Here is a 15,275-nt window from a genome sequence, read left to right as displayed (position 1 = left end):
CAACAGATTATTAAGTCACGCTTTCGTTGATCCTTTTATGCTAAATGTATTTAGGGGATGCTGGGTGAATGATTTTGGGAAGATAGCTCAGTGATTTGGGTTGTTTCTGCAGGGAACTGTCAGTGAATCGCAGGTTCTCATCCTGTAAAGTTGATACGGTCTTCCGTCTTTCTGAGATGGATAAGACGAGTCCCATTTTCGATTGGGTGATAGTAACTGTACATACGAAAGTTCCTCACAAAGCACTATAGAAACAAGCATTGGCATGGCCAATAGGTCTCGCCTTTGGGACCTTATACGTGTTCTTAGTTATCCAGCACAATATCCTTCGTGCAACAACATTACCTGTTACACGGCGAAACACCTATAAGGTCCCAAAGGCGAGACCTGTGCTCTCTGAAAAGAGCGTTGTTAAAGTGTTCCTACAACTGACCATCGCTAGGAATTGATCGTAACTAACTTGCCAATTGTTTACGTTAATTAAATACAGACCCTCCCTTGGCACCTGAAGTGACAGTGACACCATCTGAAGCGCTTTTCCAGCGGAAGCAAGACTTACCAGCGCGGGGAGAGCCCAGCCGGTGGCAGTGAGCGCCAGCAGACCCATCAGTGCCAGGGCGCGCATGGTGGCAGGAGGTTCCGAGGTGGCAGGGGCTCTGGTGTCGCGTGCCGGGCAGGGTGGGCGATGCTTCGTGCCGCTGGCGTGGTCGAGTGTGTGGTACCACCCTCGGCTTAAGCCCTTTATACTCTGTCATTCGTGCCACGCCCCCTGCCCAGGGGCACAAGTCAAGGACAAATGCTGGGAAAACCCCAAAAGACCCTCAGGGGAGACACTTTCACAGGTGAATTGTCTCTTTTTAATCGATGAGCCATACATTGGGAAAACCCAGCGTCTCTTATGAATTGCTTCAAGGTATGTTTAGGGGTCTGAAATCATTTACCCGGGGTTTAAGAGTCTGGTATCCCTCAGGCGGCCTCCACCTCTCCTGACTAGTAAAGGAAGTGTGATCACGAGTATACGAGAGTGTTGTGTTATACTGAAATGTAATGGCATTTATATAGCGCTTACTACCCCCAGAAGTCTGAGCATAGCGGCAAACATTCTCGACTGGCCTACGCTAAGCACCCGACTTCCATTATTTTATTATGGGTGGAATTTACCCCCCCAAAAAACTCTGGGAAGGAAGCAGTCAAGCATTTACAGTCGTGGCTTAACGGCCAGAGCGGCCGAGTTTGACGCTGGGAAACCAGGCTCGAGTCAGGCAGGCGGGAGGCTCACGCATCCAGCGATTCTGAGCAAATCACTTAGGGGGAGATTTACAAACATTTTGCACTGGCTTAGCTCCACAAAAGTGACGCTAACCAGCCAGTGCTTTAAATGGGCCGGTACTGAGTACCGGCACTTCTTAAATGTATCGCTCTGAGTACCGGCACTTCTCCACTGCCCGAGGAGAGTACCGGCACTCATGAAAAGGTAGGCTTAGTGGCTGTGAGTGCCGGGCAGTGGCGAGCCGGAGTGGGACGTGTCTGGGAGCAAAGGCGCCGCTTCTGTCTCCCGATCGGAGCCCCTGCTGAGCTATTCAGCAGGGCTCACCGGAATAATGTCCGGTGCTCGCCGTCACGCCCTGGAGCGCTAATCTAACTGCTTTCTGCACTGAGGCACCTGCCTTCCTAACGCCACATGCCTCAGTTACCCGGTCTGTGCATAGACGGCTTTCTTATAAGCCAAACAAGCTCAAAACTAGCGCCGAAAGCCCATTGTTTCCACACATTCCTAGCACCCTCCTTTAGATGCGCCTGGCTCCCATCTTGCTCTGTACACTGTGGTCGCCCCCATGCTGTGGCAGGGGGTTTCATTTTCTGCCTGCCAGCCGGGCCCCAGAGCACCCAGGAATTCTCCTGCTACATGGACTTGAAGGAGGAAGCCGGTGTCCGAGACTCGATCACCTGCTCACCTCCTCCTGACCTCGACACGATGGGCTATCGCTGTGCCCAGACCGAGCCCAACTTCTGCCCCACACTCTCCACGCCAGCCCAGTGCTACCTTTTCTCTAAACTAGCAGCTTTGCTGAGTTATTAGTAGTGCCAAGTGTTTAACATCCCTGCTTGACAGTGACACTGCGAAGCAGCACCCTTTATTTCCTCAGCATAGTTAGACTTGCTAAGTCAGGTGATTATTGTTCCTGCTGGAGAGAGGTCGGAGTTTTCTCCACTGGCACTTTTCACTCTGACCATTAAGTAGCGTAGAGGGTTAATATGCCTCCTTCAAAAAAAGCATACTGTATTGTACTTGATTGTATGTGGATAGCTCAGTGGGTTGCTGCTTTTGTCACAGAGATCCCTTTGTTACATGTGGTTTGGCCACACCTGAAGCTGAGGTTGGGGTGGAGGGTGCTGATTTTTTTTAGAATTTGAATAGCTTCAAAAGCACCTACTGCAGAGTTTGACTTCCTTGTTGCTTAAATGAGTGTGATTTCTGATATTTGTCTATTTCTATCAGGGCTCGAGTGGGGGTACCACGCGGGTGGACGGCGTCCCCCCCACTTATTTTACCGGGAGCTTGATAACTGGAGCAAATGGAGCCACACATTCACTCTTTGGCCTCTCTGGGGCGAGATCGGAGCCCATTCAGAACACTGCTCACGCGCTGGCTTCTTGATGCAATCGCATCTAGGGTTAAGCCAGAGGAGGCAATGAGTGATGGTGCTAGCCACCTTTTGTGACATCACTTCCGGTCGTGACGTCAGCGTCCCCCACTTCTTTTTTTTGGGACTTGTGCACTGATTTCTATTGACTTCATACCATGATTATGCTCGCAAGAAAGTGCCACTCTAAATGTTGCACATCTAGTTGTTGCCTGACTCTCGTAAATCCACTGAAACTATGAAAATGTCACACATAAGCAATCTGAAACATTAGCAGCTATACTCAAATGGATGTTTTTTCTGATATTTATATGATTCCCTCGTCTTCCTTGCTTAATTTTGCAAGCGAGAAAGAAAGTGTCACTCATAGGCGTTGAAATGGCACTCACAGTTACAATGAAAATATGACAATGTCACACATAGCAATCTGAACCCTTGGCAGCTACGGGGTCCATTCAGGCCCTGTGCTGGCAACCACATTCACACTATCCTCTGCATTTGCACAAACATAGGAGTCATGGCAGTCCCCTGGTAGTGGCAATTAAAAAAGCCATGATGAAGAGTCTGACATGGCTTTTAACATACCGAAGTCTTTAGTGTGTCTGCTAATGTTTGTGTATTTGCCTGCATTTCTATGCTAGTTTTTTGTATGAAAAATGGGTGGCACTTTGTGTGTACATGTCTGCTCGGTGACAAAGGTTCATAAATAACGTAGTAGGGAGGGTTGGTGGGTGAGGGAGTGGGTGAGTGAGTGAGTGGATAGATGAGTAAGCAAGGGTGGATGTATGAATGGATGGATGGATGAGAGGATGGACGGGTGAAAGAGGGTGGATGATTGGATAAAAGGGTGGATATAGGTGGATAAGTGAAAGATTGGATGGGTGAATGAAAGGGAGGGGGGTGGATGAAAAGGTGGATGATGGAGGAATGAAAGGAGGGATTGAGTGAAAGGGTGGATGGAATGAAAGGGTGGATAGAATTAAAGGGTGGATGGTATAATGGACTGAACGGGTTGATGGATCAATGAGAGAAAGGATTGCTGGATGAGTGAAAGGGTGGATAAAGAGATGGATGAGTGAAAGGATGAATGGATAGGTGAAAAACTGAATGATGGATGAAAAACTGAATAGACAGAATGTAAAGGGTAAATGGTGGACATCAGCCGGTAAATGGTAGGATGAATGGATAGATCGATGGAAGGACAAGAAATATCTTCTGGGGAGGGTCATGATGATTTGCTTCATTTGCTTGGTGCCATAAGAGCATTGGTTCGTTGTGGAGGTATTTTTAGTTTCTTCCTACTCACATGCTCAAAAATATATAGTATTGTGCCAAACAACAGCATTTAACAGTATGGCATTAAGTAGGTGTAACTATTGCAAAAAAAAGGAAATGTTAACATATCGTATTTCTCTTTCATTTTGTGTAATGTTAACCTGCTTTGTTTATATACACACTTTTATCATGTGTTTTGGTGTGTGGTGCAACGGTTATAGAAGTCGTTGAGTATCATCATGTCTTGCCCTTAGCCCCGCCCCTGGCCGCCCACTAACTACACCGCTTATTTTTTAAAGCACTGTAACCAGCACAAATTTGTTGTTGTTGCTATTTACAGTGCAAAATGTGTTTTGCGTTGGAAAGCGCCCTCAAAGTAGAGCAACGAAGGGCGAAGCACTGCTTTGCGTTCCTTAGCATCGAGGTGCCGTTACATGGGTGGTACATGGGGGTTCCCATGCAACCACCCGTGCCTTTTGACGCAGACCATATTTACAAAGATTTATAAGGCATGGATTTGCACCAAAAGTTCAAAGGAGGCGCTAACAGGAGAAATGCGTCCATTCTCTGTGCTTTTACGACTTTGTATACGTGCTGCACTGCGCAGCACACATACAAAGTTGGAAACGCTTATCATCATGCTTAGGCATAGTATGTTGTACTGGAAGGGTACCCTCCCTGTACAAAACCTATGCTAGACTCATGCAAACACCCTATCGCTATGGCGCTAAGGTGTGTGCCCAGCGCAGGGCAGCTTAAATAAGCGCCGGCGCAAGGGAAAGGGGAGGACAGAGACATATCTCTGAAGATATCGCGCTCTCCTACTTCCTCCCTGTTGTGCAACGCAGCGCAGCTTCGGGGAGGGGCTGCAGTGCGTTGCGCGGTTTAAAAAAAATCTTCCCCATAATCTCCTCGTGCCTAAACCTTGACGTGTCCTTGTGTAATGCAACAGGTGCTCAAGAAAAGGGCGCAGATACCTTCGGGTCGAATTTTCGCTGTTTACAACTGCAAATATATATATATATATATATATATATATATATATATATATATATATATATATATATATATATATATATATATATATATATATATATATATATATATATATATATATATATATATATATATATATATATATATATATATATATATATATATATATATATATATATATATATATCCAAACACAAAGTGCCCTGAAGCTGCAAGGATGCACACAGCAGCGAGCCCACCATCCGGCTTGAATTTGACAATGCGCCCTCACACCTCGGTAAACATAACAGCGTGACGCGTTTCGAGGCTTTGCGCCTCCGAATCATAGGCAACTGCAAACAGGTGAGACATGGATTACTTCCCTTTTTATTTAAATCAAAGCATGATTGTCATTGGTTATTGCAGCCCTTGTTTGGCTGCGCTGAGTGCGTGACAAAAATATTGCGTGCTGGGATATATAGTATCCAAAGGAAGACATAACAGTTATTGTCCCTGAGTGGGTTCCGTTCTCATCCGTTTCATTAATGCATTATTAAAAATCATTTGTAAGGTCCGGAGTGCTTTTGGGCGCACACTTTAAGTCTGGCTTGCTGCGCTGTTACAGGGCTTGAAAATCGTTTCAGTCCTCAGCCTCTTTTTGTTCCAAGATGGTGCCATCCTCCGCGGCCGGGCCGCCGCGCAAAAAATCCAAACACAAAGTGCCCTGAAGCTGCAAGGATGCACACAGCAGCGAGCCCACCATCCGGCTTGAATTTGACAATGCGCCCTCACACCTCGGTAAACATAACAGCCTGACGCGTTTTGAAACGCGTCGGCATGGTAAACGAGTTGGAGCAAACTGGAAGGCTGCATCATTATGCTGGATGGCAGAGTACAGTCGAGTGATCTCCCGTTGCTTTGGGCATTTTGTGGAAAAAATTACACACGGCAGCCCTGCCGTGGGGAGGGCACCATCGTCAGCTGAGGAACAAGCCTATCTCAGCTGACAGAGGCTTGTGTTTCGAACTGCTCGAGACTTTGTAAGCACTGTGCTCCATATGCGAAATTGAACCTTCAGTTTTGTTCCAACACCTACTTAAGGACTAAATATTGCTTTTAAAAATGGAAATGCACTTTGAGTAATAGCGCTCGTATTATTTGGAAACATCAATATCCAGCATGCATTGAGGAAGACTCTTGTGAATATACGCCCTCTGGGGGCGAGCATGCAATAAATAAATGCCGGAAATGGTGAAATACGAGCCTCAGTCTGATTTCCAAAGCAGCCCTGGAAGAAGAGGCTAATGGCCTCGAAACGCGTCGGCATGGTAAACGAGTAAACTGGAAGGCTGCATCATTATGCTGGATGGCAGAGTACAGTCGAGTGATCTCCCGTTGCTTTGGGCATTTTGTGGAAAAAAAAAAATATATATATATATATATATATATATATATATATATATATATATATTTTTTTTTTTTTATATTATAATGATGGCGTTAAGACTACCACTCCCTAATAGTTCATCAAAGCTTTGCCTTCACAGGGGTCTTCCTTGGGTTTTCGTGACCCTCCATATCAAGGTGAATCAGACATTTCTGCCCCCCCCCCCTTATCTGGCTCAGATAAGGCCCTAGAGATGCCGCCCCTCAGAGTGTGTAAGTGCGTGTTTACCATCTCTTGAAAGAATGGGATTGGTACTGATGTATAGGCGGTAACAGCAGGAACCGCTTACCGGCACGCCCTCCCAGTCTGGAGCTCCGCGCATGACCTGCTAAAACCTTGGTATCGTATGAAAATACAACGCGGCGCCCCCTGGTATTGGAAAGGACACTCACCTGAGTCGAGAAGTCGTACGGGGAGGGAGGACGCAGTCGTGTGCTGCGTAAGGAGTCTTTGACAGGAGTGACTTTGTTTGGGATCTTTGTGATGCGGGATATCACTGCATACCGCTGCCGGTACGACTGGGAAGCCACTGGGTTAGTTGACTGGATCCTCACTGTACGATCCACTCTCGGTGGTATGCGAGAAATCCCGGCATGGAGTAGCGCCCAGCAAAACTGAGGAGGATGGGTTAAGATCAACAGACCCATCAGTGTGGCCCATCCATGTTATTTAAACAAGCCCTCAGCAGTAACAACTTGTACCAGATGGAACTGGGCACTGAAGAAAGCCGACAGGCTGAAACGCGACTGCCAAGCGTTTCCACCTAACATTCTGTTAGCGCTAAAATTTTGAATTAAAGCCCGATGTCAGAGCTCGGAGCATGTATATTCTAATGATGGCGTTAAGACTACCACTCCCTAATAGTTCATCGAAGCTTTGCCTTCACAGGGGTCTTCCTTGGGTTTTCGTGACCCTCCATATTAAGGTGAATCAGACATTTCTGCCCCCCCTTATCTGGCTCAGATAAGGCCCTAGAGATGCCGCCCCTCAGAGTGTGTAAGTGCGTGTTTACCATCTCTTAAGGGCAGGGCAGAGGCGCTGCAAATAAAAGACCCCGGCCTTTTCGAATTCAAAAAAGCGTAATCTTTATTAATTAGGGGATTAAAAATCTGTTTACGTAGGCCGAGTCAGTAATCCACATAATAATGACAATTGAATCTCTCGGATTGTTTAAACTCACTGCAGCAGCTGCATGGCCCCTTTCGAGGTTACAGTATGACCAAGAAAAGAAGCATTTGCAATGCAATAGGTCTTGCATTAGAAAAGTTTTAGCTATTGGTCTTGTAAATGACAATTTTTTTATTTATGTGTTGGTTTTGAAAATAGCGAAATTAATAGCTTTGTCATTTACAATGCCAATACTTTTAACATTTGCAAATGTGACACCTATAGCATTTGTAATGCAACATGTTTTGTATTTACGTGACTTAGATGTATTGATATTACAAATAAAAATGGCTTTTAATTTTTTTAAATAAGTAATACTTAAATAAAAGTTATTGTAATTTATAATAGCAATAGCTTAAACTTTTGTAAATAACTTTTGTGAAGATTATGTTCAGTGTATTTTATTGTGACGAAAATCCAAGAACAGAAGTGAAATATTAACATCTTTTTGTAACATTTGTAATAAAGCTTGAAACATTGAGAGAACATATTTAAACCAGTTGTTGTTGAATGGTTGCACAGATTGATGCTGTGGTGGCACTGAGTGATGTTGTGGTTGCGACAAGTGATGCAGTGTGCATTCAGTGATGCTGTGGTAGCGCATAGTGTGGTTGTGGTGCCCATGAGTGATGCTGTGGTGCCCCTGAGTGATGCTGTGATGGTGCGATAGATAGATTGAGGGCGATAGATAGAGGGAGGGCAATAGATAGATAGAGTGAGGGTGATAGATAGATAGATAGATAGATAGATAGATAGATAGATAGATAGATAGATAGATAGATAGATAGATAGATAGATAGATAGATAGATAGATAGATAGATAAATAGAGTGAGGGCGATAGATAGATAGAGTGATGGCGCTAGATAGAGTGATTGCGATAGATGGACAGATAGAGTAAGGGCGATAGATAGATAGAGTGAGGTCGATAGATAGATAGATAGAGTGTGTGGTTGTGTGTGTGATTGTGGTTGTGTGTGTGGTTGTGTCTGTGGTTGTGTGTGTGGTTGTGTGTGTGGTTGTGTGTGGTTGTGGGTGTGTGTGTATGGTTGTGTGTGTGGTGATGTGTGTGGTTGTGTGTGGGGTTGTGTGTGTGGTTGTGTGTGTGGTTGTGTGTGGTTGTTTGTGTGGTTGTATGTGTGGTTGTGCGTGTGGCTGTGTGTGGTTGTGTGTGAGATTGTGTGTGTGGTGTGGTTGTGTGTGGTTGTGTGTGTGTGGTTGTATGTGTGTGTGCGTGGTTGTATGTATGTGTGTGTGCGTTTAGAGAAGAATGTATGTGGAAGAGAGCAGCAGATCAACACAGCAGAAGAGAACAGGGAGTTAAAGAAGGAGGCAGGTGGAAGAGAGCAGCAGATCAGCACAGGAGAAGAGAACAGGGAGTTAAAGAAAGAGGTGGGTGGAAGAGAACAACAGATCAGCACGGGAGAAGAAAACAGGGAGTTAGAGAAAGAGGCAGTGGAAGGGAACAGCAGATCAGCACGGGAGAAGAGAACAGGAATTTGGAGAAGGGGGAGGGGTGGAAGAGAGCAGCAGATCAGCATGGGAGAACAGAACAGGCAGTTAAAGAAGGAGGTGGGTGGAAGAGAGCAGCAGATCAGCACAGGAGAAGAGAAGAGAACAGGGAGTTAAAGAAGGAGGTGGGGTGGAAGAGAGCAGCAGATCAGCACAGGAAAAGAGAACAGGGAGTTAAAGAAGCAAGCGGGTAGAAGAGAACAGCAGATCAGTACGGGAGAAAAGAACAGGGAGTTAAAGAAGGAGGCGGGGTGGAAGAGAGCAGCAGATCAGCACAGGAGAAGAGAACAGGGAGTTAAAGAAGGAGGCGGGTGGAAGAGAGCAGCAGATTAGCACAGGAGAAGAGAACAGGGAGTTAAAGAAGGAGGTGGGATGGAAGAGAGTAGCAGATTAGCACAGGAGAAGAGAACAGGGAGTTTGAAGAAGGAGGCAGGTGGATAAGAACAGCAGATCAGCACAGGAGAAGAGAAGAGAACAGGGAGCTAGAGAAGGAGGCTGTGGAAGAGAGCAGCAGATCAGCACAGGAGAAGAGAACAGGGAGTTAAAGAAGGAGGTGGGGTGGAAGAGAGCAGCAGATCAGCACAGCAAAAGAGAACAAGAAGTTAAAAAGGAGACGGGGTGGAAGAGAGCAGCAGATCAGCACGAGAGAAGAGAAGAGAACAGGGAGTTAGAGAAGGAGGTGGGTGGAAGAGAGGAACAGGTCAGCACAGCAGAAGAGAACAGGGAGTTAAAAAAGGAGGTGGGTGGAAGAGAGCAGCAGATCAGCACAGCAAATGAGAACAGGGAGTTAAAAAGGAGGCGGGGTGGAAGAGAGCAACAGATCAGCACAGGAGAAGAGAAGAGAACAGGGAGTTAGAGAAGGAGGCGGGTATAAGAGAGCAGCAGATCAGCACAGGAGAAGAGAAGAGAACAGGGAGTTAGAGAAGGAGGCACGGTGGAAGAGAGCAGCATATCAGCACGAGAGAAGAGAAGAGAACAGGGAGTTAAAGAAGGAGGTGGGGTGGAAGAGAGCAGCAGATCAGCATGGGAGAAGAGAACAGGGAGGTAGAGAAGGAGGTGAGGTGGAAGAGAACAGCAGATTAGCACAAGAGAAGAGAACAGGGAGTTAAAAAGGGAGGTGGGTGGATGAGAGCAGCAGATCAGCACAGGAGAAGAGAACAGGGAGTTAAAGAAGGAGGCGGGTGGACGAGAACAGCAGATCGGCACAGGAGAAGAGACCCGGGAGTTACAGAAGGAGGCAGTGGAAAAGAACAGCAGATCAGTACAGGAGAAGAGAACAGGGAGTTAGAGAAGGAGGCGGGTGAACGAGAACAGCAGATCAGTACCGGTGAAGAGAAAAGGGAGTTAGAGAAGGAGGCGGATGGAAGAGAGCAAAAAGATCATCACAGGAGAAGGCAACAAGGAGTTAAAGAATGAGGCGGGTGGAAGAGAAGAGCAGATCAGCACAGGAGAAGAGAACAGGGAGTTAGAGAAGGGGTGGATGGAAGAGAGCAGCAGATCAGCACAGGAGAACAGAACAGGGAGTTAAAGAAGAAGATAGTTGGAAGAGAGTAGCAGATCAGCACAGGAGAAGAGAATAAAACAGGGAGATAGAGAAGGAGGCAGGTGGAAGAGAACAGCAGATCAGCACAGGAGAAAAGAACAGGGAGTTAAAGAAGGAGGTGGGGTGGAAGAGAGCAGCAGATCAGCACAGGAGAAGAGAACAGGGAGTTAAGGAAGGAGGTGGGGTGGAAGAGAGCAGCAGATCAGCACAGGAGAAGAGAACAGGGAGTTAAGGAAGGAAGCGGGTGGAAGAGAACAGCATATTAGCAGAGGAGAACAGAACAGGGAGTTAGAGAAGGCGGCGGGTGAAAGAGAACAGCAAATCAGCACAGGAGAAGTGAACAGGGAGTTAGAGAATGAGGCGTGTGAAAAGGGAGCAGCAGATCAGCACGGGAGAACAGGGCAGGGAGGTAGAACATCAGGCTGGGAGGGGGAGGGCTACAGAATAGCAATTGTTGCCATTTTAGCTCTGTCACTTAAAAGATTGGTTTGCACCTCTGCCATGATGTGCAGCCAGTGGTTTGTTTTCCTGCCGGGCTGTGTCTTCCATCCTTCCGAGGTTGGTATTTGAAGTATGATTAAAAGCTGGTAATAGCAGTAATGGCTACCTACAGCACTTACAATCTGCAAAAAAGTGGTACGTTCAGCTTTAAAAGAAGTTAGTGGCGAAACCGTACAGACAGCAAATGTGTATTTGAAACATTTTTGCTATGTTGTGACCTATGCCTGTTAGTGTAGGCAGGTATGAATTTGTTGACAGTTCAGTCCATAGTATGGATGGCATTCATTATAGACACTAAAAGCAACAAGAGAGACGAACTGCCAGGAGCAACGAGGAGCCAGCACTCAGGAGGTGTGGGAGGGAGATACGACACGGGTATTCACGGGGGGGGGGAGGAAGCGCCGTGCAGTTCCTCTGAGTGCTAAATGTCAAATTCTGTGTCTGATGATTGCATTCCACAGAGGCAAATTCACCCCTCACGCACAACAGTGCAAAGACAGAGGTTGAGAGGCGACCGCAGGAGGGTGGAATAGATGGTAGCAACAACGGAGCTGACATACAGGGGGAAAGGTGGTGGTCGAAGAATACACCCAGATGTGTACACACAAAGAGCCGTCACCCCCACTGAGCTCTAAAAGCCAAATGCTATGTGGGAAGGGAGTGTACGTCATGGAGGTAAAATCGACCCTCGATCATTACAATAGAGGTAAACACAATGTGGCACAACAGGGAAAAGAAGGAGGGGTGGGAGGACTTACCAAATGGAGCGACGGTCAGATGCAAAGAGGAGCTGCCACCCAGGTGAAAAGGAGGGGAGGGAGAAAATGGAAGCAAACGAGGGAAAAATGAAAGGGCCATGCGGGTTCCACTGAGTGCAAAAAGGCAAATGCGTAGAAAGACGCAAAAAGGACAAGGAAGCAATCAACACAAGCCATGTAAAGAAGGGAAAAAAATTGATGTGGTTCAAGAAAGGGGTCAAATGGAAGGTAAAGGAGAGTTCCATGATGAGAAGTACATATGGTCCAGAGAGCTAAACGGGAAGAGGAGGAACTATGAACATGCCCTCACCCAAAGGAAAAAAAAAACTGCGCGGCCGCTAAAGTGAAAGTGATTGCGATCAAGCTTGCAGTGCGCGTGCGCGAGTGTGGGAGCATTTCGCGGCCGCTTTGATGTTTTCAGTGGCCACGCGGCTCACTGAGAACATGAAAGCGGCCACGAAATTGCTCCCAAAACTGCAGGCGGACAGATGGTGTGCGCCCTGCGCACATGCACTGTGTCCGATCTGCAGACTTTGGGAGCATTTTTGGAAGCCCTACTATACTCTTGCAAAAGCAACGCATGCGCGTTGGCTTCAGCGAGACCTAAAAACCCCAAGGCCCAGGGGGGAATCGTTTACTTGTGTGCTGTAAAGCCAGATTTCTCACTGCTTCCCAGGCGCTCTGGGCTGGGGTTTAATGAACCACAGATAAAGTAATGCGTGCTGAGGTGGAAACTGTACCAAATACAACAGTGAGTCAGGGGAGAAGCCGCTGGTGACAGATTCCATGATCTGTAAAAAAATGAATTAAATTAATGAATTAAAATGAACTGTTAGTGGATAGGTGCACAGTTCTGTGACTTACTTCTACGGACTCCATCTTTTCAAGTACCTAAAGTCTCACTCATTCAGTGTGAGCCTCACTCTTTTGCAAACGATCTCACTCCTGGTCACAAGGATTGATGGTAAAATGCAGACACCAGGTTGGGGCGTGCCCTTGGATCACTGGCTCCCAAGCCCGGCCCTTAGGCCTGTCCTGATCCCATCCACTGAGATGCAGCAAGGACGAGCAGACCGGGCTTCCATGCCAGGGCAATTAGTTCTTGATATGTGACTTGTGTTTTTATTGACCTCAGGTTCACACCTAGATGTATTCTGGTGCTATTTACACTTGACCAGTGTATATTTTTACTCAAGAGGGGCGAAGTCAGAAATTCACCCATGGAGATCTTGGGTGAAGTTTTGTGACTTGATTCGATGCAAAGTTAAATCCTCCCCTGGTCGTTGCAAGATAATGCCACGCAGCAGGATGTTCGTTAGTGGTGCATGCTGTGGTTGTGCATTATTGGTGACAGCAACTGCCCCCTGCATATACCAGGTAAGGTAAAAAACATGACATGCTAAGGTGTCTGCCACACCAGGCACGGTTCACTAAGAATCTGGACTGGTGCTGTGAAAGAGAACAGTGCAGGGCAGGAGAGGGGTTGAACCAGGACTTACTGTGATCAGATGTATAACACAGGCCCCTGCAGCCCCCATGGTGCCGGGTGGGCCCCAGCCTCTGCGAGGGGAGCATTCAGCCCAGTGACCAGGAATATCTGTACAGTAAGCAGACTCAGGGTCCCTCATCACATTCTACATGGGTGGGCCCCATCATTTTGCATTAACCCACTGACCATGATGGTGGTCTCGCAATGGATGGAACAATATCTGCTAAACATACTCAACATAACAAATACCTACACAAACTGTATTTTGTGGAGCTCACACAGTTTTAACAAATACTTACAAGTCTCCTAACTTTACAACTTTGCTCCCCCCCAGGGTACCACCAGACACTGCGCTGCCCTCTGATCTCAGAGTTGGTTGTGGAATACTGTACTGCATGGGTCCTGGTCAGTAGACGGCTGACTCTGTTCTCGTGATTGGACCCACCATATCTTTCTAACCATGTATCTACTATTAATCCAATGCTTTCAATGGTGCATCAGAACACAAACTTGTTAGAGTATCCGGGGTCCCTCAACAAAGGATGATTTCCTCAGGGTATCACATTTAAGGAGAATCACCTTACCTTGGGGCGCCTCTCGAAATTCACCCACCTAGTCTCCTTCGCCTCCGTTGGAGTAAGTCATTTCATTGGGATCATTTGTTCCAAAAGGCCAATTGCATTTGGTGTACCCCTTATACATGGTCATACTAATTCTCTCACACACACTTACTTTGTCCCCCCAAAAAATGCGGGTCAATATGTAATTTCATCTGGTGTGAAAATGCCAGAGGTTCAATTGTGGTTTCCATGAGCATTTGCAAGCAATGTATGGTCGCCAAGGTGCACTAGTGGGGATGTAATAGCGTGGAAGAGTTCAGTGTGGTGTGTGAGAGATTTGTTCCAATCATGCCGTGGCAGACATGCTGCTGAAGCAAGGTGTGCATATGCAAGGGAGATGCTCATTGGATTGTTATAGTTACATACATTTCATAGCAGCCTTAGTGAGGTCCTTCAGAGGCACATTTAAGACTGAAGGCTGGTGGATGTAGTGTGGATAACTATGTAGCTCAACAGCCCGGTGATGGAAGGAGCCTTGATGTAAGAACACTTTGGGGATGATTAGTATATCGGGCTGATCGCCACCGTCCTTATGGCGGTGGTGATCCGCCCGCCAAAAGTGAAATGAAATGAAATAAAATGATTACGCACTTGTATAGTGCACGACTACCCGTAGGCATCTCGGCGCTTGTATGAATACCGCCGAGGAACCCTTCCTGGCTTTTCCCTGTGAGGAGCCCACTCCTGGGCATCCCCATGGTGAAGTCAGGCATCCTCAGCGTTGTTGGGGCCGTTGTAGAGATTAAGCAAGCTATTGCCCAGAGTTGCATAGTGGGACTCATGATTAGAATGGGCAGCGAGGCGAGAATTATCTTGTCCGAGGAAATTGAGCCAGAGACCCGCCGAGGCGGGAATTGAACCCTGGTCCCGTCCAGACTACTGCATCAGGGTCTGCCACTCTAACCATTGAGCCACACTTCTCTACAAAGTCACCACCAGCATGACTTCCCCCCCCGCCACATTACGATGGTGGGGGCTCCGGCAGATGGGAAGATAATCCGCCGGTTTACTGCCAGTAGGCAATCCGACCGGGCGGAAAAGCATAGCAATACGGTGGTGGAGAAATGCCTTTCCATGGCGGTGACTCCGCCATGGAAAGGCATGCAGTGTTTTCTTTGGGGGCCGGTTGCAGGTCTCCAGGGTGTTGGTGGCGGTGGGGGGGTGCACATGGAGGGTACCTATCGTAACCCCCTGAATTTGCATGCACAAGTGGCCTGCCACATTGTGCATGCAAATGCAAGACATTCATATATTACATTGTGGCGACTGCTGCTTCCAGCACCACCCGCCACAATGCAATGTTTGCGGGATGCCACCGCAACCGTGGCATCCGAATTGCCGGTCC

General features: G+C 47.1%; 1 protein-coding gene across 1 annotated transcript in view; it reads right to left on the bottom strand.

Annotated features, from left to right (window-relative positions):
• LOC147684665 (uncharacterized) overlaps positions 1-710 on the bottom strand; it is a 120,058-nt gene extending 119,348 nt beyond the window's left edge. Inside the window, exon 1 of the mRNA XM_086939723.1 lies at positions 560-710. Within this exon, the coding sequence (XP_086795849.1) occupies positions 560-625 (66 nt within the window). The 5' untranslated portion in view covers positions 626-710. The remainder of the gene's footprint in view (positions 1-559) is intronic.
• Positions 711-15,275: the final 14,565 nt, after the last annotated feature.

This window comes from Lissotriton vulgaris, chromosome 10 (assembly GCF_964263255.1).
Source record: "Lissotriton vulgaris chromosome 10, aLisVul1.2, whole genome shotgun sequence".
Taxonomy (NCBI): domain Eukaryota; kingdom Metazoa; phylum Chordata; class Amphibia; order Caudata; family Salamandridae; genus Lissotriton; species Lissotriton vulgaris.
The sequence above is the reverse complement of the archived record's forward strand: the minus strand, read 5'-3'. Positions and strand labels throughout refer to the sequence as shown.